Source organism: Azolla caroliniana, unplaced genomic scaffold (assembly GCF_043228905.1).
Source record: "Azolla caroliniana isolate FFs.n. ecotype wild unplaced genomic scaffold, voAzoCaro1.0.p SCAF_8, whole genome shotgun sequence".
In the NCBI taxonomy this organism is placed as follows: Eukaryota; Viridiplantae; Streptophyta; class Polypodiopsida; order Salviniales; family Salviniaceae; genus Azolla; species Azolla caroliniana.
The window spans coordinates 18,705,117-18,726,882 of NW_028230443.1; the positions used below are offsets into that span (position 1 = coordinate 18,705,117).

The window sequence follows — 21,766 nt, forward strand, 5'->3', positions numbered from 1 at the left end:
ATTTGTTCACGCGCAAGGCTTGCCACTTCCTTCACAAGATATTGAAAGCACGCACGTAAACTAGACCTGAAACATACCATATGTGAGGAGGTGGGGATATAAACCTAGATAATGCTTAGAAACGCGATGATTGTAGTTAGATAGTTCTTACATGCAGTCAACATCCTACTTGAACCTTCATCATGCTTTGATGTAATATCAACCTAGATAGTTCTTACACGTTGGCATCCCCCTTGAACCTTCATCAGGTCATTCTAATACAATATCAAGCTAATATAGCACGATGATTGTAGCTAGGTAGTTCTTACATCAACATGTTGCTAACATCCCACCCAAACCTTCATCAAGCTCCTATGCAATATCAAGCTAGATAGTTTGTACACATTGTTGGCATCCCACTCGAACCTTCATCAGGCTGCGCGTGGATACAATATCAGGCTAAGGTAGCATGACGATTGTAGCTAGACACTGTAGTCAGGCAGTTCTTTTACACGTTGGTCGGCATCCCGCTCGAACCTTCACTGAGCTGCCACGATACAACAACAGGCTTCGGAGAAAAAGGCGTGACAGGAACACCTTCGTAGGCCGCGTTGCCCATATGCCAAGAAATGGCCAGGTACGAGAACCACCGAGAGAACAACCAACCAACAAAAACACACACAAACTTTACTTGCATTCTCATGTGCTCTCTCTTTTGTGTCTCTATTTTCTCTTCATTCTTCTTCTTCTTCTTCTTCTACTACTAATAATACTACACACAAATAAAACCACACAACAAATCAAATCAGCAAACAGACGAAGAAGAAGAAGAAGAAGAAGAAGAAGAAATACAAGAAGCTGAAGAAGAAGAAGAAATACAAGAAACAGAAGAAGAAGCAGAAGAAGAAACAGAAGAAGCAGCAGAAGAAGAAGAAACAGAAGAAGCAGCAGCAGAAGAAGAAACAGAAGAAGCAGCAGCAGAAGAAGAAACAGAAGAAGCAGAAGAAGAAGAAGAAGAAGAAGAAGCAGAAGAAGAAGAAGAAGAAGAAGAAGAAGAAGAAGAAGAAGAAGAAGAAGAAGCATCTTGGCCGCACCATCGCCATCGCCATCGCCATGGCCATGGCCGCCGCTGCAGAGCTCCCTCACGAGCCGCCCAGGGGGGGATGGCGCAGCTGCTGGGGCAGGCTCCACTGCTTCTCTCACAGGAAGAACAGAAGACCTAACCATCACCATCACCGCCTCCTGTCTTCTTCTTCCTCCTCCTCCTCTTCTTGTCCCCCCATCGCTTCTGCAATTCCTCCTCCTCCTCCTCCTGTCCTTCCCATCGCCGCCAATTCATTCTCTTCTTCTTCCTCCGCCTCTTCTCCCTTCGTCCTCGTCCCCCCTCCTTCTCCTTCTCCTTCTCCATCTCTCCAGAATCCCTCGCTTGCCATGGCTGCTTCCTCCTCCTCTCCTTCCTCTGCCCCTCCTGCTTCTGTCTACTCCTCCGCCATGAATTCTCGACCTTTCTACTTCGATTCCGTTCTCGTAACCCCTCCCCTCAACTCTACCTTCACCACCGAACCTACCACTCCTCTCTCTACCGCTCCCTTCACTCCGCCTCCCGAGCTTGCTCATCTCACCACGCCGCCATCACCAGAGCTCCCCTTTGCAGAGCTCTTTGCCGCAGAGCAGAAGGTCAATGGCGACCTTCATTTCAGGGCTTCTTCCAATTCGAATCTCGACCTTGTCTATCGTCTCTACCCCGTCTCTGCCATGGCAAATGGAGATACTCAAGAAACTGTCTCCTCAGAAGAGAATAACTACTCCCCTTTGCCTCAAAGAGTTGCATTCTTTGAGAAGACTATGCTCATGGACCCTTCCGCTACTAGAGTGGCCTTCTCGGAGAAGAATATTCTGGTAGATTCTGCTAGAACTAATCATCACACTTCATCTAATCCTCTGCAAGAAACAGATGTCCTTCTTCATCCTTCTTCTGCAGATCTCTGCAATGCTAAGCTGTTCTCCGAATCTCTTCTTCTTTCGGCAGATCTTGCCTCATCAGAGAGAGAATTGACAGGAAATTTCAGTAATTTGTATCCAAATGAAGTCTTTTTCCACAATAAACACCCTTTCATGGAGCCTTCACATGAGTATTCAAGCTCCATTGTACATAAAAATGATAGCACCGTTCTTCCACACGAATTTCCAGAAGACCAAAGAATTAAAAAGCCCCTCTCCGAGAATACATGGAAGCTTCTTTACTCGGAGATAGAAACAGTAGAAAATTGCAGCAGTCTATGTCCAAATGAAGATTTCCCTGAGAAGAAGACAAAGAAGCAGGCTTTCATGGAACCATCACACGTGGATTCGATCTCCTCTTCTGTACAGGAGGGGCTTTCAAAGGCTTTGCAAGAAGACCAAAGAGCTGAGAAAGCTCCTTCAGAGAAGCCATGGAATCTTCGTAATGATAGCAGGGGAGAGTCAGAAAGTGGTACTTCTGCACAATCAGAAGAAGAAGAAGAAGAAGAAGAAGAAGATCAGAAGTCAGAGGTGGAAGGCAACATAAAAATGCATTCCTCTGTTAGAGGTTTAGAGTGCTTTATAGATAGTGTTATAACTGAAACAAGAGATGATGGGGATGGAGAAGAAGATTGCCCTGAATCTAATGTCATGGCCTCAAAGCAGTGCAGAGATTTGTCTGAAGGTTCTCCTGATCAAACGAAAGACATGGCAAACATCTCAATTCAGAACAAGGAGAATTCAATTGATCGGGAGAGAAGGTTCAAGCAAATCATACATTGGTTGCAAATTGAAGTAAGTTCTCATCATCACGATGATAGTCTCATTTAATTTTTAGCATTGGATTCATTATTATTTGGATAAAGTAAGTGTTTGTCATTGTATGAATTAATGTATGTTTCTTGCCAGTCTGTTGATTCGTTAGACTCTAGTCATTCTAACTGACTGGTCAAGGCAACTGATTTATCGGCCTTTTGTTTGTAATTAATTAGTTAGGTTCATGTCGTCAACTGATTATATTTGCTCTTTTTGTAGACTATTCAGCTAGGCTCTCATAGTTAACGAATTTGTGACAATTTATTAGGCTGTTGTTGTTTGGTGTTTGTAAAATGAAGTGCTAAGTGTTCCCTTTTCTTTTCGTTTTGTATGCTTGCTTTTAGAGGGTCTAGGTTTAGGATTCAATAGCTAATTTCACCTGAATATATGGTATCTTCTTCCTCAGCATGCAGTTAGAAAGATATCAAAACATTGTGAAAAAATGTCGAATTCTTTTTAACACTTTAAAGATTAACAATTGAGAAGACAGTTTAAAGTTCGAAGCTTTGAGATTGACAAAACGAGAAAACAATTTAAAGTTTGATGCCTGGATGTTTGAAAGGATATATCAGAGAATTCAAATGATAAAACTGAATACTCTAGAATAAGAATCACTGGAGACATGGAGTCGAGAACAAAAAGAGGCTAAGTGCATACGACAAAGAAGTCCGAGAAGTGATTAAGCTTCCTGACCATAGGTATCATCAATCATGGATGTTGATCGTCTGCAAATAGGTCAACGATTCTTGTTTCATCCTCGTAAAAAAACAACTGCAAGTTTTGTATTGATGAAGATGAGAACATTATTTACCCTTTCTAAACCAAGCAAGTTTGGTTTGTCTTCTTGTATACTACATGGCTATATGTATGAAGAACTTTATACCAGTGGACAACAGTTTTTGACCATAGTATCGATGATTTTCATGTTATGTGTCATCAGCGATTCCACTCTATAATCCATTAGAAGCTAATAGACTCATAGTGGATTCATCATGTTGAAAAGCTGTCGTAAAATGCCAGGCAAACAGAAGGAAGGTGATTATTCCCTGGCCTTCTTGATAATGAGGTCAACCCAATGTAACTTTTCTATGTCCTTGAGGATGTTGCTCAAATGACAGCCGTAACCTGACTGACTAGAACAATTCGAGTAGTTAAGCTTTCATTGTATACAAGACATGCTGACTTTGTGTGGACGGTATGTAGTTGATCCTATGTGTTTATGGTATTTAATGGTAGAAACAATTCATCATAGTAAGCTGCGATTTTGGCATGGATGATAGCTATATACATTGGTTCAACATTTTCGTAGCCATGTTGAGTCGTAAGGACTTCTCTTCTTGCAGTTATTGAACAAGAAACATTGCACCAGATTTGAGCCCTCATTGTGCAAATTATAGTCTCAGTTTATAAGGGTTGAGGTTTTCTCTAATATATGAATATGCACATTGATAGCCAAACAGTTAGCCTAATCTTATTTATTATGGTCCTGATGCTTACTCTTGCTTCTACCTCATAAATTCTTTAAGTAGTTTTGGGCACTAATTACATAAAAAAGCTGCTACTTGATTGTTTTTAATGAGCTGTGCAAGCAGAAAAAGCTGAAAAGCTGTTTTTTTTGTCAGGTGCTGCTTCCTTGTTGTAGCAACCGCTTTTTTTTTATGTATGGTTATGTGTGTATCATGATTCATGTATGGCCACTTGTTATTCACATTTTATTAATCTCCTTATTGTTTTTCATTAGGTAGTTTAGTGATAGTAAATAACTAATTAGGACCTGATTTATGCTTGTATACAGTTTGTTTTTTAATCTTAAAGAATCTTGTGTTATAATTTTCCATCTGCAATTTGCATGATTTTATTTATGTAGAGGTGCAAAGAAAAACTGTAGGCATTTCTTGATTAAAGAATCTTGTATCATAATTTTCCATCTGCAATTTGCATGATTTGATTTATGTAAAGGTGCAAAGAAAAACTGTAGGCATTTCTTGATTAAAGAATCATGTATTATAATATCCATCTGCAAATTGCATGATTTTATTAATCTAGAGGTGCAAAGAAAAACCGCAGGCATTTCTTGACTCTATTGCATCAGGCAGTTTCCATGATTCCATTGTTTGCCCAAGGATTCTGTTTTGTATTGTTTTTTGTTTCTCCTCGATTTTTTTATAAAAGCCCATAATGTTATTTCTAACCTCACATAACAGTTTGCCTATTTCAGCTTGCATGTTGCTGTGAATTTAAATCTTACATTATATTGCTGGTTTTACCTTTACAATAACATTCTTTTGGTGCCCTAAGTAGTAAAATAGTGTGGAAACTGATCCTTTCTGACATTGATGACATTATTTATCTTCTCTTTGTAGCTATGCCAATGTTCTTATATTGATAATTTGCTGAACTCGTTTCCATTTGATTTGCTTTTCCTGATCAGGCGAAATCACAAGCAGAAAGCATTTTCAGACTCTCAGAAGAATTGTCATGCCAAGAAGCTGCTTTTCTTGATCTGCAAGAGCAACGTCTCGCTGATCTCGGCATTGATCTTCACAGCGTGAGCCGAGAATTATCGAGTACAGAAGTATCATAGAAAAAGGAAGGAAAAAAGAAAATTGTGAAGAGAGAAAATGGCCATTTAAACCTGTGTCAAATCAAATTTTGTTGTGTAACCAAGAGAGGAAGAAAGAAAAAGAAGAAGATCTATTTTTCTCATAAGAATTTTGGGAAATGCGAGATCAATCAGCTTTTTCAACTTATGTCTCTTTCATGATTGATCTTAGGATTAGTTAGTCACACTCATAATTGTACTGAGAGTAGTGATTTGATTGTATTAAATGGGAAAACATTTGTTTGCCCCGTTGTCGAATCGAGCTCAAAAGCAAGACACCCTGAGAGGCATGTCCGAATATTCAGATAACATATTTCTGAAAAAAGTATATCCTTTGGAGGATTTGAATGCAATGATGCATTGTCTCAAAAAAGTATATCCTTGGGAGGAGGATTTGAATGCAATGCATTGTCTCGATACAGATATTCTGCAAGTAATTATTTGGATGTAATTCATTATTCCAAGGTAAATTCAGGAATTTTGTCTTTGCTTTCTCTTGCCATTTATGGCAAACTAGGAAATCATGATAAAATGCTGCAAAACCGATTAGAATTCAGAAGAAAATCTCTCTATGTAAAATGCGTGCTGAATTTTGTTCGGCTAGTAAATAGTTTGAATTTGCAAGCATAAAGAACTAGACCGGTGCTTTGTTGCCTCTTCCTTGACCACCGGAAACCATATTTTCTCTAGAAATTGAAGTTTTTTCGGCCATCAATATTATTTTAGTAATTATCATGATTAAATTCGGTCTTTGTTTTCTCTAGACATTTATGGCAAAATGGGAAATCATGAGAAAATGATGCAAAACTGATTGGAAATTGGAAGAAAATCTCTCAATGTAAAATGCTTGCTGAATTTTGTTCGGTTAATAAATAGTTCAAATTTGCAAGCATAAAGAACTAGACCAGTGTTTCATTGCCTCTTGACTGCTGGAAACCATATTTTCTCTGGAAATCGAAGTTTTTTCGGCCAGGAATATTATTATCGTAAAGATGAAATTCTAAATCAACATATAGTCTGGACTCTGAACAGCAATATTAATGCCCACATTGAGATAAATCTTTTAAACTAGATTGAAGAAACAAGTCTTTAATGAAAAGAAAAGTTAAAATATTGTGGCTAGGTTATCATGGTTTTTTGCTCCTATCCTCACCCTAGTGCGTTGCCACATATGACAATAAATAGAGATAAAAAGGCATAAGATGCCCCAACATTTTCGTTTCCATGCTCCCATAGATCGATGAAGCAATTTATTGTTTATAGGTTCACGAGCGTACCTGGCTAAATTGCTTCAATTTAGGCAAATATACAGACATGATGCTGTAGCAGAAAATTAAAAACTTGTGCTTTTTAACATGGGTTCGAATCTCGAGCAAAGGGATTCGATGTATAAAAAATGATTCATCTGATCATGCACATTGATGCTTTCTATCAATTTGTATGCTACCACCCGAGGTTTGACAACATTAATAAAATGACACCAACAACTACTACAATGAATGTTTTGCTAAGATTGTTGGCAAAAAAGATGGCTCATCAATGTGCAAATATCACTTGCACATTAAAGGTAGTGACCAAACGAAGGGAAATTTGCATAGATATTCTTATATACAACACGTGGGTATATTTAGAGTATATAGGTAGTTCAATGACACAAAAATCTTAATCAAGGCTTATCTATTGGATTAATATGTATTCAGAACCAAGTTGATATAGGCTAATAATGAATCGAAGTTACTTCTAATTCTCCCAATTCATATTTTCATTCCAATTTCGCACTTCCTAAGTAGAGCCCATTTTGTCACAATAACAACACAAATTAAAAACATATGCATTGTGTGCTCCCTTGACCAGTACCATGATGGTGAATCGGTATGCCACAAAGATAAGAAATATATGAACCAATCATCTCAATTCGAAAGAGATTACGTCAAGTTATAAAATGAGAATCAGTGTTACCCAAGACACGTGACAAATTCAAAAGGTTATGTTAAAATAAGTGAATGTATGACTGGATTTTTTTGTCGCTATCCCTCGTTCAAAGAGAGGAGAGTCTCAATGACTATTTGTTCACCAGAACTAGAAGTCAAGATTATGGTCGAAAAGGATCCTGTGAAACTAGATATTGCTTGGTAGGGTTCGAACCAATCATCTCAATTCGAAAGAGATTACGTCAAGTTATAAAATGAGAATCAGTGTTAGGCAATCCAAGACATGTGACAAATCCAAAAGGTTATGTTAAAATAACTGAATGTATGATTGGAATTTTGAGTCCACATTTCACGAAGACTATCCAACGTCTATAAATTGTACAAGCAATCTTTCAAAACGTATCCATCCTTGTTCAAAAAGAATATAAACAATCGAGTTGCCCTTGATTGTTGTGTGGCACACAAATGTCGTTGATTCTATGTGACAAAGCACATGTCAGTTGAGACACAACATTTACCTTCCAAGGTGAGTCGAAGCATCTCTAATTAGGTGTGGTAAGGGACATCCTCGCTACACCACACTCCAACTTTTCCCCCCCATCATGCTTATAAATGAGCTTTAATATTTGTAGGTGAAGCCCCACATACGTAGCATGCATCTTTTTCCTTTGAAATATCCATAAACATATTTTGTAATGAGTTTAGGTGAAGCCCCACATATGTAGCATGAATCCTTTGCCTTTGAAATATCCATATGCATATTTTGTAGTGAGTTTTGTTGCTTCCTCTAAGGTGCAAAAGGCTACTCATGTAATGTAGCCATATGACATTCCATTTTTTAGTTATATGCTCCAATGTAATCCCCCCTTTCCCCACTAACTATTGGCATTTATTTTCTTTGATTGACATTTAGAGGCAACATTGTAGCAACCAAGCAAACCTATGCACAATCTTGCTATAGTATAGACAAACATAATAACACTCGGTTATCCTACTGATTATTTCACTTCTGGGGAATGATGGTAGAAAGTCTTTATAATGTCCTTGGTAGGTCTAGATCATTGATGCAATTACACAAAGGAAAAGAGTTTCTCGGATACCTTGTAAGTGGACCCCAACTTGTTCGCTTGTTCATCTTTAGCAAGTTCCTTTCTTTGTCCTTCATTGCAACAATTCCCCATGAAGAATTGTGCCTTCAAATAAAGTGAAACTTGACAATGCCTAGACACTTAACTATATTTTGTTAAGATTTAGACTTGCAAGAGTAGGATGTGCAGCATGTGAAGCACTCTTAGGACTTGTGGGCAATGTGAACCTTATGTCTAGCTATAAATTGAGGATGTATAAACTCATGTTAGTAATCGAACACCATATGACATGTAGTATGTAATAAATTGTTGTCCATGCATTTTCTCACTCTCTTGTTAGTTTGTTGTTATGCCGCCAAGGCCTTATGATATTCATTAACTCCATTCTTATTGTTAGGTAAATTAGACAACAAATGTTCAAGGGGAAGATTTAGTGACAAGCTTTGCATTTAACTCCAATAGCTCCCATTTTTGCAAACCATATTTGAATTTAATAAGGAAGTGAGGTTTCCCTATTTGCACCAATAGTTTTTGCATGGTAGCATCCAAATTCACATAAATCAATTGCATGTTCCCCCTTGCACTTGCATGCACATGCACACACACACACACACACAAAAGAATCCACAAATAGTGAAGCGCAAAGTACTTATTGTCGGTTCATTGTTTGAGTGCTTTATTACGTTTTCATTTTGAAAAGCTATTGCTTGAAATGGTGAGTAGAATAAAAAACTTAAAATACATATATTTTTCCCAAATGAATTGAATGGTAAGTGGGGAACCTTTTTTAAATGTCATGTAGACACAAAGATTATCTATTGCCAAAACACACATATTGAGGAGGTTGGTACATGAAGACCAAGGAAACTGGCTACGGTAAAGCTTGAAGAAAGAGTCTATGAGATTCATTATGGATCATGAATCAAAGCGTGGGAGAGAAAAGAGAGATACGCTCCTTAAAAGTAATTTAACATTTTTACGATGTGATCACAAGTATTTAAAGGAGAGAGAATGCTAGTAGTTGATCCAAGACATGGCAAAAGCATAGACCCAAGCTTTAATGTTGTCTAAATACTCTCTATATGGTGAAAACATATGAAGGTATTGTTATACAAAACCATGGTAACATGTCCATGGGAACATGTGCAACAAAACTTTTAAAATTACATCCCAAAAGAAAATGTTGTGATCAAGGACCATGATTTAATAGGGAACAAACTGTGAGCTATTGTGTGTGAAAAATGTTCCAATCGACAAAAATAATACGTAACGTTTCCTAAGGTTGTTTAAAAAGAAACATAAAACAGAATATAAGATAGTTCGATTTTACCAATCACAATCAAGAGAACATTCTACAAGAGTGGATGAAGATGCTGGTGTTTGTATTTGTGTTTGTTAGCATTTGAAAGTTATGATAAGAGAAACTTTTCAATGGAAAAGCAATGCAGAGTACATGTATGTATTGATACACATATGCTTAGACATACACATACACAGCACATAACAACATATACATATACATATACATATACATATACATATACACATAACAACATATGTACGTATACATATACATATAGTGCACCCGATTAGCTTTATAATGAGCACAAGAGTGTCATTCTTACATGATCATTTTAAACTTCCAATTCATGATCAACATCGGTATTTTAAGGAATGGCCTCGAACTCATGCGACACCACAAGATACAAGTCCCCTGTGTATGATGATGATAAGTATTATTTCCCAGAGAAGATTATTGCACGCATTCCCTTCAAATGGGAGGCCGCACCGGGCACCCCCAACAAGAAATTTGATGCAAGGTTAACCAAGAACAACTATATCTTTGGTGGTCATGATAATGGTGCATTAGCTCCGGCCGACAAGCATGTGGGTGCATGTGATGATGGTGCATTAGTTCCCGATGCTGACATGGACGTAGACGTGGCAGCTCACGCGGACAAGGCGGCTGGAGATCATGCCGATGTGGACACAGATGTGGCAGTTGGTGTAGCCATTGACACTGATAAGAAGGCAACCGAATCCTTGAACATAAACTATTACGCTCTTCGGCCCCCTCCTGGTAAGCTTGCTCTCCCCACCCCTTTCCGAGTGAAAGACATCCTAGAGATGCAATATCAAAGTTTGCCAAGGCACCCAAATGGATGCATTGATGATGATGATGATGAAGAAGAAGAAGATGATGATAATGACGATGACAATGACGGCGATGATGAATATTTCAATAAATCTCTGCCGAGATACCATAACAATGGTGGGGGGCGACGTATGGCTAGGTCATTCCGATTCATGTCTTTTCGATCAGGCCATAATGCCAGTGTTGTGCCATTGACAACTGAGAAATCCAAGAGCTCCTCGAATCGTCTTGGTTTGCAAGTGAGAAGCCAGAGCTGCCTTGATACACGTGATATCACTACCATGTCTCCTAGTAATATGTTAGCCATAGCCACCAGTCACAAGTTGAGAGATCTCATGCAACAGAGCAACAATTTCTCAGAGCTGCTCACTTTAGCAAATAAGATTACTGACACCGATCAGACGAAAAAGTCGAAGAGGAAGAAGGAGGAGAAGAAGAAGAAGATGAAGGATCGGATAAGGCACTGGTACATAAATCCAGTTCCTAGTCATGTAAATGCTCAATATGAAGTGGAGGAAGAGCTTGCAAAAACTCTTTGCAGGAACACAACTGATGCAGTTGATCAGTTAGTGCTGGATTCAACCCAATATTCCGACCCTCTCATCGATGACGATGTGAAAATGTGTTCGCCGGAGCATGATCCCACTGATCTTGGAACCCACCACAATCATGAAAGTCCAGCCAAACTCCGTTTTTTCCCGATCTACACTTGCACATCTTGCTGGCGTTAATTTAGATTTAATGCTCTTTTTACAAATCCCCTGTTACAAGATAGGCTAGCCTCTAAATTTACATCTAGTGCCAGAGAGCAAAGCCAGTCTTTTTTATCTCCATTTTCATAAGTTGTGAAATATCTTAGCACGCTTTACATCAGCAGTATCCTGCTTTAATATGATATTATGTACTGTGTTTGGAATTTTATGGAATATTAGTTCGGTTGGATTTACTTGGATCTGATTTATTTGTAAATAAGATGACCATTTTCTAATATACTTGAATATCATTGAAATTTTAATCCCCCATGGCATATATGTTTGCTAGTGTAACATATGAGGCAGCATTATCTGGCTCTAGCTGGAAAACGACATCAGCCAGTTGTTTTCCTCTAATGCCATCCAAATGCATATTACAACAGGCAAGCAAACCCATCCACGAGCTTGCTGTCTTTGCAAATGGCATATTACCGATAATTTCCTCTGCCTCATCTAATCTACCAGCTCGCCCAAGAAGGACAATCAAGCAATTGAAATGATCTATGCATGGCATAAGATTATAGCTATAGCACATAAAGAAGTACTGAAAACCCTCATCCAGAAGCCCACAATGGCTACAAGCTGAAAGAACATTGAAGAATGTTACCCCGTCAGGGTCCACTCCTTCCATTTGCATATGCTTAAGAATGTTGATCACATCCTCAATATGCCCATGCTGATAAAAGACTCCAATCAACGCATTCCATGTGATCAGGCTTCGATTCTTTATCTTTTCAAATGCTTGTTTTGCCTGTCTCAGAGCACCACACTTGCCATACATATGGATGATGGCATTCCCAACCACAGTATTGGCTTCGAGAGAAGCACCCAAGATGCCTGAATGGAGACGCATTCCTTCATCTAACGCTAGAGTGTTTGCACATGTAGCAAATAAAGTGGCATAAGTTACAGGGCTCGGCAGTGTACCCTGACATACCATTTGTTGAGATAATTGGAAGGGTCCAGAAAACTTCCCAAACTCGAGAAAACCACATATCATACTATTCCAAAATACTACACTCGGCTCTGAGATATTGCTATTGAATTGCATCCATGCAAGTTTAAGGTCACCACATTTAGCATACATGTTGACAAGAGAATTCCTGGCATGTGATTCGATACCATCGGCTGCAAGACATGTATGTAACCGGACACCCTCCGCTAGAGCTACCTGGTCAGCACGGTCAGCACACCCCGATAAAATGGTTGTGTAAGTCACCTTGTCGGGGATGAGGCATTCTAGGTGTAATTGCTTGAAGAGTTGAAGGGATTTGTCCCACTCTCCATGCTGGATAGAGGCTCCAAGCATAGTATTCCATAAAATAAGGTTCTTGCATTCAAGCTCTTGATTAAAGATCACCCATGCATCATGTGCACTTTGACACTCACTATATGCTTTCACAAGCGCAGCTCCCAGCGCAAGATGGGAAGTTACATATCCTAGTGATAAAATGTACACATGAATTTGCTTGACTTCTGCAAGTGTCCGGCATGAAGCAAGTACACCAAGAAAACTGACTTCGTCAGGCATGAAACCCTCATGTTTCATTTGCTGAAGTAATAATTGCATTGAATTATGAGCATTTTTATGATTATGCATATAGGTATTATGATTATGCACACATGCATTGATATAGGCATTCCAAGAGACCAGATTTCTCCATTGCAATTGGTCGAAAGCTCTCAAGGAACTTTCTAAACAATGACATTTACCATACATATGGATGAGACTAGTCCCAATGGAGATCTGAGGATCAATACCTGAGCCAACCAAGAAGGCATGGCATTGTTTAGCATCAACCAAAGTCGAGAGAATTGGAAGGATTGCAAGAAAAGTGACACTATCAGGGAGCGTACCTTCCACATCCATTTGTTTGAAAAGGCACAAAGCCACATCTAGCTGGCCATGATCGACATAAGCGGAAATAAGAGCATTCCAAGAGATGACATTCCTCTGTTCCACATTACCAAATGCATTCTTTGCCTCTTGAATGTCGCCACACTTGTTATACATGGTAATGAGGGCAGTGCCCACAATCACATCCATGTGAGCGAGGCCATCGCAACACATCATCTGGACATGCATGATTTTCCCTATCCTCAAAGCTTCTCCATTGGAACATGATGAGATTAGCGTTACGAACATTACCTTGTCTGGGATGAAACCTTGAGACAGCATCCGGTGGAAGAGACAGTGAGCTTCCATGGGGTAGCCATGGCTAGTGAAGGAACCCATCATAATAGAGAAGGAGAAGAGGTTATGTGAGGTCATGTCACAAGATTGGAAGATTGATTTGGCATCCTCTACTGCTCCGCAGGAGCCATGCATATACATTAAAAGGTTCCTTAAAAGGGTGCCCTGTTCTTCGCCACAGGAAACAATGTGGGTATGGATAATCTTTCCCTGTGCCAACAACCTCTGCTTGCCACATAGTTTTAGGAGAGAGGGAAGGTGCATTGAGGATCTGTGACATAGCTTCTGCCCCCTTGGACCTGACCTTGGCCTTCTGTGTCAAGTCAAGGGAGTGGCAGAGCAGAGTATTGTAGGTAGTGTCCACTGTCTACATATAACTAACAATCGGCAACGGTTCGGTTTGAACCGAACGGAACCGCAAAACCGTGGTGTAACGGTTTCAACGGTTCGGTTCAGGTTTAGGTTTTTTAAACGGTTCGGTTCGGTTTCAACGCTAAGAAACCACGGTTTAACGGTTTTTTATTTATAAATTTTATAAATTTTGTTTTTAAACAATCTTTTCATTTTTAGACCTTATTCTCACATTTTAGGAACATCTTTAAAATTTTAAAATTTTAAAATAATGAAATATTTTAAATTTTAAACTTTGACCTAAGTTGAAAACCAAAAATAAACCACGAACCGCGGTTTTAACGGTTTCGTGATCCAAACCGTTGCCGATTGTTATCTGCAGAACAAAGATGATCAAATATTATATGTATATATATATATATATATCTTCTGGTTTTTTGTCCTTCTTGTGCTTTCCTTGTCCATCGAGGCCTTGGACCTGTACTCACCTCACGTTTTCACCATGGTCACAGACCAAGTAAACTTATTAGATGAATAAGAAATTGCATGCTAGGAATGCATAGAGTGCCGGGAAGCACATGCTCTGGACAAAGAAGGGTGTGTCGCCCACTTGCATGCCACCTGGACATTGTGTACACACCTCTTTTGTCAACTATAACTTTGATGTAATTAGCTCATGTCTCCTTTCATGTTGCTTATTTTGGACCACAACTTAGACTATTTTCAATAATAATGAAAGAATGCTAGAAGAATACAACATTGGAATGGGAGCTCCAAAACCCATATGCAACCAATTCAATATCATTTCACTGTGCCACCAATTTGCATGCCACTTGGGCATTGCTTAGACACCTCTTTTGTCCACATATAGCTTTGATGTAATTATAACTCATGTTTCCTCTCACGTTGTGCATATTTTGGACCACAACTTAGAGACTATTTTCAATAATAATGAAAGAATGCTAGAAGAATACAATAACACACATCTCACCTTTCAAAAGGCCACATTAGTTTGTGTGACACGTGAAAAAAACCCTTCTAGATGGAAGACTTGTCACATTTTGGATGTTGATGTTGGTTGTTTTTGTAATGAGAAGATAACGAACTTCTAGTTAGTCAACGTCAACCAACAATGGATGATGAACTCCATTCACATTACCGTCTATCATGGAATTATGATTTGTCTTGAAAGAAAACATAGCCCTAACCAGAAAATCATTGAAACTTTCAATAGGAACTAGAAACAATCTTGTGTATTGACATCTGCATAACTTCATTCTATGAATCTCAGACCTTTCAATCTAGCACAGCAGAACAAACTTCGTCATAAGAATAACCAAGGGCAGAGGGAGTTTCCAAATTTTTACAGTTTACAAATAACGCATAGAGTAGACTCATTTAACATCAATCTATTGAGATTGTAGAATTGTTCTTGGGATAACTGGCTTTGACTTACTGAAAAAAAACTGATAGATATAAAGCATCCAGATATGATGAAAACCCCATTTCATATTTTACTCTACATCTTGTAGGTCTTTGAGGTTAACATTGTTGACAACATCAAATATAGAAGTAGATTCAATCACATATCATCATGAAATCACCACATACGATTCAGTCTTCGCCAACAAGTGTGCTAAAGTTTTGACATTAGATATCCAAACATAACATAGAGGACTTGCCTATCACTAACAATCCATCTTCCTTCAAGGTCTTCAGCCTACAGTACTTCAGAGATTTATCACCAGACCATCTCAGATTACCAGAATTCATTCAAGCATCATTTTCATTTGACCCTAAGTTGGGCTCAAGATAAACTTTGTTATATTAGTAATGGAGCACTCAAGACCGAAAATGTTACAGGATATAAGCAGCAGTATCCAGGTTATCATCATAATATGTTCGGCTGCGCACCATCCTATATGCCAACTTTCATGCTATACTTTAGTACAAGAAATTGTAGATTCACAACGTTTACTAGCCATGAACACCACACTATATTACTATTGGCAACTCAATTATAGCCTTGTAGGATAAACTCAATAACAGTAAACACTTCCTACATATACAGAACGATTGAAGCCCTAACATAACATCCTAAAACTAGAAAACCAGAAGTAGAGTACTAAATCAACCTTAACAGGAAAATCTTTCTCCACAATTATAAGTTCTCAAAAACATACGCAATATCAGCATATTGAACCAAAATGGTCTAAAAGAACCTAACAGCCTAACATCTTGAAATGCATTGATTTGTTTTTCGTGACAATGTTTGTCAATATTCAAAACCATCTTGAAGCCTAGTATAAGACATCCCCACAAAGAAACAGCCAGTAGATCTTGACGAGTAATGCAGTAAAATAATAGGCTCGCAACAAAACCTCATTCGGGAGCTTCCACATTTCATGTCCTTGCCACTTGAGATAACGAAAATTCTGACTAACTAGAAGAAAATGCTTCTATAATGGGCTCCATCGTTATCCACAATCTTGAAATGCAGAGCTTAGCACCATGTCTTAACTTGGACTTCTAGCAATCTGTTATCAACAAGATAAAACAGAAGTTCAAATTATCAAACAGAGTGCAAATTGAATTCTAATTATCAAGCTTTTACATAAATGACATACAGGTGACCGTGAGCGAGATCGGGATTGAGGACTACGGCTACCACTCCTCTGGTTGTTTGGAGCTTTTGATGCCTGCATGACCATCAAATGCAGAAAGTGTCTCAATAACACTTGGTCTTAGCCATGGTAGAAAGTGGGTCATGTTTCTTACCTTTGGAGGAGGGGACTTAGATAAGGACCTGCCAACCAAACAAAGCACAATTATTTCTTAATACATGACAAAAATTACACATTCATAGTATATATGATTCCCTTTGTAAAACAACCATCTACAAGAAAGAAGAAAGATGCTGACCTAGAGGCTGATCTTGCAGATGGTGACCTTGGAGGAGATCGGGAACGAGAACGTGATCGTGAGCGGGGGGAACGGGAACGGGAACGAGCAGGGGACCTCCCAGCCGATTTCGAACGTGATCTGGATCGGGACCTGGAAGGTCCTCTGCTGCCAGAGCGACTGCAATCGAATGGACAATTTAAAGCTTTGGCATAATTAACAACTTCAGGACAAAAAATTGTTGTCATAATCATATCATGACTCACCTTCGACTACGCCTCGGTGAATAACTTCTACGTGAGCCACCCCTTCCTTTGTCTTCTCGTACCTATAAAGAAGAAGATTGTCAATCCAACATTGATTGCTCTTAAAAAATGGAACATAAACTTTCTAAATCAGGTTTTCATGGACGAAAAAAGAAATTGGAACTCTTCGAGTCAAAGAAACAATCAATCATATTTTACTCCAGACATGGGATTTTAAAGACATCTTACCTCCCTCACTTCCATGGTACAATCACAATATATTAACATCAACCCGAAAATTAGTCTTATTTCTCAACCTGCAATTTCAGCTCTCATTTTGAAACTTTTACACGGACATAAATTGCTCGTTTTCTTTTATTTCAGTTCTGTTTTCTAAATTTCTACACAAACAGATTTGTATACGTGTTTATAAAATATAGGGCACCCAAATCCAAAACAAAAGAGGGTTTCATAATGGAAGACAAACCAGCGCTTACAATATGTGATTTTAGTTTGAGAAATTCACTAGGCTTGAAATTCAATTTCATTCCTCCTAGACACAATGCAAAAACTTGTTGAGATTTTCTAATTTCTCTGAAAAAATGAACTCAAATTACCGTAAGCTTATGGCTGTGAAATGCAAGTTTTAGCAAAAGATCATACCATACTTTCAACATCAAGGCATACCAACCACAATTTTTAAATGCAAATTTTAGTAAAGGATCAAGCTATGTCTTCAACATCAGAGAATATGTATTATAACTATTTGAGTACAGAGACAAGCCAATAAAAATCAAACCTTATTATATGAGAGGAAATAACTGCCAGTGTACTGTTTGAGATCCCATAGGTCATATTTGGCATTCCAAGGGCTGTAAATCATAATATGTCTCCCTCCTATTATCTACCAATTCTAGATATAATAGCCTTGATGTTATCAACCCAAGAAGATAAAAAATCTTCATTAGATCAATAATTAATTTCACCACATGTGATATGATTTTGAGAAACACGCATACAAATCTGTTTATAAATTATTACAAGATCTGTTCATACTACTCTAAATAATAAGACTTACTCAGTTGATTCCAAAAAACCATCATGTAGGAAGTTCCAGACTTACCCGAATAAAAGAATGTGAATATCGATTGCGGAATTCCGACTCATCCAGTTTGCGAATCTGAATCCATTGATAATTCCAATGAATGCTAAGTGAATAAATATAAGGCACATTTAAAATGATTTTGATGTTTGACTTCATCTTACTGCATATTTCATGTCCTCATAATTTGTATAATCAACAATGCCCACTGTGCCTGCAATTCAAAAGAGCAGAATATAGCTTTGATTAACCTTTCACCTTGTATTTGAGTGATGAAGGAATCTAGATTGATTCCTCTTTCTCTAACTAATTATAGTGTTGTATGAGCACAATCACATATCTTGTCCAGAACTTAATAACATGCAATATAACTAGTACACATGTAACAATAACTGTGTGAACAATCACCTATCTGCACAAACACACAGCCGTGACACGCATAGTTATTAGATGATAAGGGTGTCGATAGCATTTATTATCATTTTATAAATATATGGATATATGTATGTGTGTATATATACATCATAATTATGATGCAAGTTACATACAAGGCCCAATCATTCCTAGCTTGCTGTCTCAAATGGTTAGTGAGAAAAATATCATCACATCTATAGAGCAGTCTTCTACTGTTTCCAAAATTTCTTTAAAAGGAATGTCCTAAAGATATATTAAGGGCGAACTTGTTAGCCAAGCACAAACATCACTACAATTCTGCATGCGCAGGCTACATTGATTTAATAATTACATTCTAGTTCTATGGTATGGTGTCACTCAGGTGTTTTATAGTGGTCTCTGCCCAATCCCTTTTCGAATTTCCTATTCTGTTTCCAGTAATCTCCAAAAAAGCCAGTTTGCTAGTAGAATAGTGTAGAGAAGTCATAAATATCGATATTTCAGGTTCTTACCTCCTGCTTCACGGAACACTTGAGCAAAAGACACCTCCCCAGCTTTCCTCATGTGATCCTGCATCAAGGTATATGATGCCTCATGATGCATATGTACACAAGTTTTGAGGTATATGTTTTCAGAACCAGAACTCACCTTTAGATCTTGCCATGAAGCTGATGGAGGTAACTTAGATACGTGGACTGAAATAAAAGGTAAATTAAAATAAAAAAAGGTATTCAAAGATCCATTAGACAAGATACAAATAATACTAAATGAAAACCTCTGAATTCTGCTCTTCTGGAAACACCAGACCGCCCACTGTTGTGGTTGCTATGTCTATCATTAGATGAAAGTGAGCTGCGGCCCCCATGAGCAAGCTCAACCTAAAATAAATTAAAAAACATGCCACATGAGCCTGTGAGCTCCATGATATATCTAATCCAGCATAACAAAAATACTACAATCTATAGCAAGCTGGAACTCCACAGTCAAAAGGATGATAGAAATGATAGACAGGACTTGCAAACCTATACAAATCTTCACAAAACCATCGATATGAATTTATATTAGTCACACAAAACATCATCTATGCAATCTTCACATCCTAGATCTAGTAATAAGAATATGCTAGCCAATTACATCAAAAAACTCAGCTTCCTCAGCATTGCGAGATTTAACATGAATAAAGTCAAGAAAATTTGGATTAAATAATCACAAGCCCAGCTACTTCAGCAATTTGGAGAACCATAAGTCAAATCATAGTTCAGATGCAGCAAAATGCCATACACAATATATAACACCCTAAACCATTAAGAATAAGGCATAAAAGTTATCAAACGAATACAGAATGTTGTCATCCAAAGAGAAGAGTCCAGAAGACTTTGCAAGTTTCACGATTTTTATTATTTTCCCAGATGCTTCTGAAATTCCATAGTATATATCCTAGGGTAGCATAAATAAAGATGGATTTGAGTTTTCACATATGCAGTCCCTCATTTCTGCTTCCATAAGAAGACAATTTTGACAAATTTGAACACCATGATAAGGGAGTAGAGGATCCATAAGCAGAGCATATCATTTGCATTAGATGTTTCTGCATCACATGTAGCATACTCTACTGATACGGAAAACACATCCAAATCTCTAGTTTTGCAGCAGATTCATTAAATGAGACTGAGTCATCCCAATTTGAGCCCATACACAAAAATAAGTCTGAAATACAGATACAGACAACACAGTTTTGCGGCTGACAGCATGAGCCTGTGACATGGCCCAAGTTAAAAGAGAGATAAATGAAAAGCAACATTATATATCTCTGCATGAATTATCAGATCATCATTTCATATGGCTGAATTATTTTATTTCATACACATAATGAAAGAACTATGAGACAGGTTAACATACCCGAAGGTAATTACCATCATACTTGTAGCCATCCCTTCCTCTTATAGCATCCTCTGCATCCCGTGCATCCTCAAACTGGAAATAGATTTGGTCAAAATCTATCAAAAATTTACATGCTGGAAATAGATTTGGCCAAAATCGTTTATGGGGAATAGACAAAGCAACATACCTCTACAAAACAAAATCCAGGAGGGCGAGGAGGCAGCTTCAAATCGATATCGACAATTCGCCCATACTGCAATGAATGAAGATAAACAATATTGTGTAATGACAAAACAAACTTTATCTTTGAGGCCAAACTGCAGACAGTCAAATGTCAGCATTAATTTGGATAATTACCATGCCTACATAGTGCTGACATTTGAGCTCCTCTTGAGCTCTAAACAATCCCTTTTATAAATGTGTGAACTATTATTCCATGTCCCAGCTTTCTTCATGAACGGATGGACCCATCTTAAAAAATAGAGAGTTCAGTCACAGACCTTGAATCACTCAGAAAAGCCGTGTCTACACCGTACTGATGTAAATCCCACTATCCGTAATAGCCCCCTATCTCTATGTCAATGTCACTTTCTATATGCAAAAATTCACCACACAAAACTTTGAATGAAGCAGCAAACCTTATAAAATAAATCCTCAATTTCTTCCTCCCGCACATCAACTGGCAGGTTCCCAACATATATCGTACAGCTCGGATTTCTGGTCATGATTAATGTTGGGCTTTAATTTGAACTCGGGCAAACCTTTCATAAACACATATCAAGGAAGAAATCCTGTGAGAATTAAAGCATAAGACATGATTTTGAGCTAAACAAAATCCAAAAACCGAACCAAGAAGAATCTGTTCCAATTAAAGCACAACTTTGCATCATTCTCTTGTTTGCTCCGTGAACCCCATCATTGTAGGGCATAACATCCTCACAACACATCCTACCGTCCCAAGTGTACATTTTATATCCTATCCTTTCCATAATAGCCAGCAAGCCTAGAATAAGACCATAAATGTTATTTCATTAGAAGTTAAACAGCAGTCTTCTCTAATAAGTTGCATAACAATCAACTTATCAAATATCATGTATGCGCTGCAGTCCGTAGTGATACTGGTTCCTGGATGAAATAAGACATCCTGTGGTTTTCTATAGAAGCAGAAACTCACATCAAAACGCCCATGTGAATAAGGTACGTTAATCCTTGGTAAGAGATGCAATATGAGGAATTGAACAACCTTTTAAAACTACACACCCCTTTCCCAGAAGATCTTGGGCTAGCTGAAGTTAGTGAATAAGACAGGATATATATCATCCCAATACAATAAAAGGATAAGGAGTGGGAGTGGGAAGGAGAGAGGGAAGATTCA

At 38.1% G+C, this 21,766-nt stretch overlaps 3 protein-coding genes across 4 annotated transcripts; 1 reads left to right on the forward strand and 2 right to left on the reverse strand.

Annotated features, from left to right (window-relative positions):
- The first annotated feature begins 608 nt into the window (after positions 1–608).
- LOC147861238 (uncharacterized) lies at positions 609–5,696 on the forward strand. The gene is made up of 3 exons (XM_087323354.1): positions 609–616; positions 789–2,775; positions 5,228–5,696. Exons 1-3 carry the CDS (start codon positions 609–611, stop codon positions 5,378–5,380), a joined length of 2,148 nt encoding a protein of 715 aa, XP_087179480.1. The 3' UTR covers positions 5,381–5,696.
- A 4,290-nt stretch (positions 5,697–9,986) lies between these two features.
- On the reverse strand, positions 9,987–13,838 carry LOC147861239 (pentatricopeptide repeat-containing protein At5g27110-like). Its single transcript, XM_087323511.1, has 2 exons — positions 13,474–13,838; positions 9,987–13,398 (listed from the first exon to the last, which is right to left on the reverse strand). Exons 1-2 carry the CDS (start codon positions 13,780–13,782, stop codon positions 11,584–11,586), a joined length of 2,124 nt encoding a protein of 707 aa, XP_087179637.1. The 5' UTR covers positions 13,783–13,838; the 3' UTR covers positions 9,987–11,583.
- Positions 13,839–15,995: 2,157 nt separating this feature from the next.
- LOC147861240 (serine/arginine-rich splicing factor SR30-like) lies at positions 15,996–21,724 on the reverse strand. Of its 2 annotated transcripts, XM_087323436.1 has the most exons (14): positions 21,030–21,724; positions 20,749–20,862; positions 20,579–20,644; positions 20,410–20,484; positions 19,286–19,388; positions 19,159–19,205; positions 19,023–19,080; positions 18,282–18,331; positions 18,139–18,195; positions 17,037–17,098; positions 16,792–16,950; positions 16,648–16,675; positions 16,497–16,568; positions 15,996–16,406 (listed from the first exon to the last, which is right to left on the reverse strand). In XM_087323436.1, exons 2-14 carry the CDS (start codon positions 20,749–20,751, stop codon positions 16,386–16,388), a joined length of 801 nt encoding a protein of 266 aa, XP_087179562.1. In that variant the 5' UTR covers positions 20,752–20,862; positions 21,030–21,724; the 3' UTR covers positions 15,996–16,385. The 2 variants fall into 2 exon arrangements, with proteins under 2 accessions (XP_087179562.1, XP_087179561.1); XM_087323435.1 differs by lacking the exon at positions 20,749–20,862 and having other exon boundaries at positions 21,030–21,718.
- Between the last annotated feature and the right edge of the window lie 42 nt (positions 21,725–21,766).

Bases quoted from the DNA above. Each gene is read 5' to 3' on its own strand.
- LOC147861238 (XM_087323354.1), top strand. The intron at 2,776-5,227 runs GTAAGTTCTCAT...TTTCCTGATCAG, and splicing joins TACATTGGTTGCAAATTGAA to GCGAAATCACAAGCAGAAAG.
- LOC147861239 (XM_087323511.1), bottom strand. From the start codon at position 13,782: ATGCACCTTCCCTCTCTCCTAAAACTATGTGGCAAGCAGAGGTTGTTG. The intron at 13,399-13,473 runs GTAATGTTCGTA...ATGCATGTCCAG, and splicing joins AAGGTTTCATCCCAGACAAG to ATGATGTGTTGCGATGGCCT.
- LOC147861240 (XM_087323435.1), bottom strand. From the start codon at position 21,116: ATGACCAGAAATCCGAGCTGTACGATATATGTTGGGAACCTGCCAGTT. The intron at 20,485-20,578 runs GTATGTTGCTTT...ATCTATTTCCAG, and splicing joins CTGGATTTTGTTTTGTAGAG to TTTGAGGATGCACGGGATGC. The intron at 19,081-19,158 runs GTGAGTTCTGGT...ACCTTGATGCAG, and splicing joins CTTCATGGCAAGATCTAAAG to GATCACATGAGGAAAGCTGG.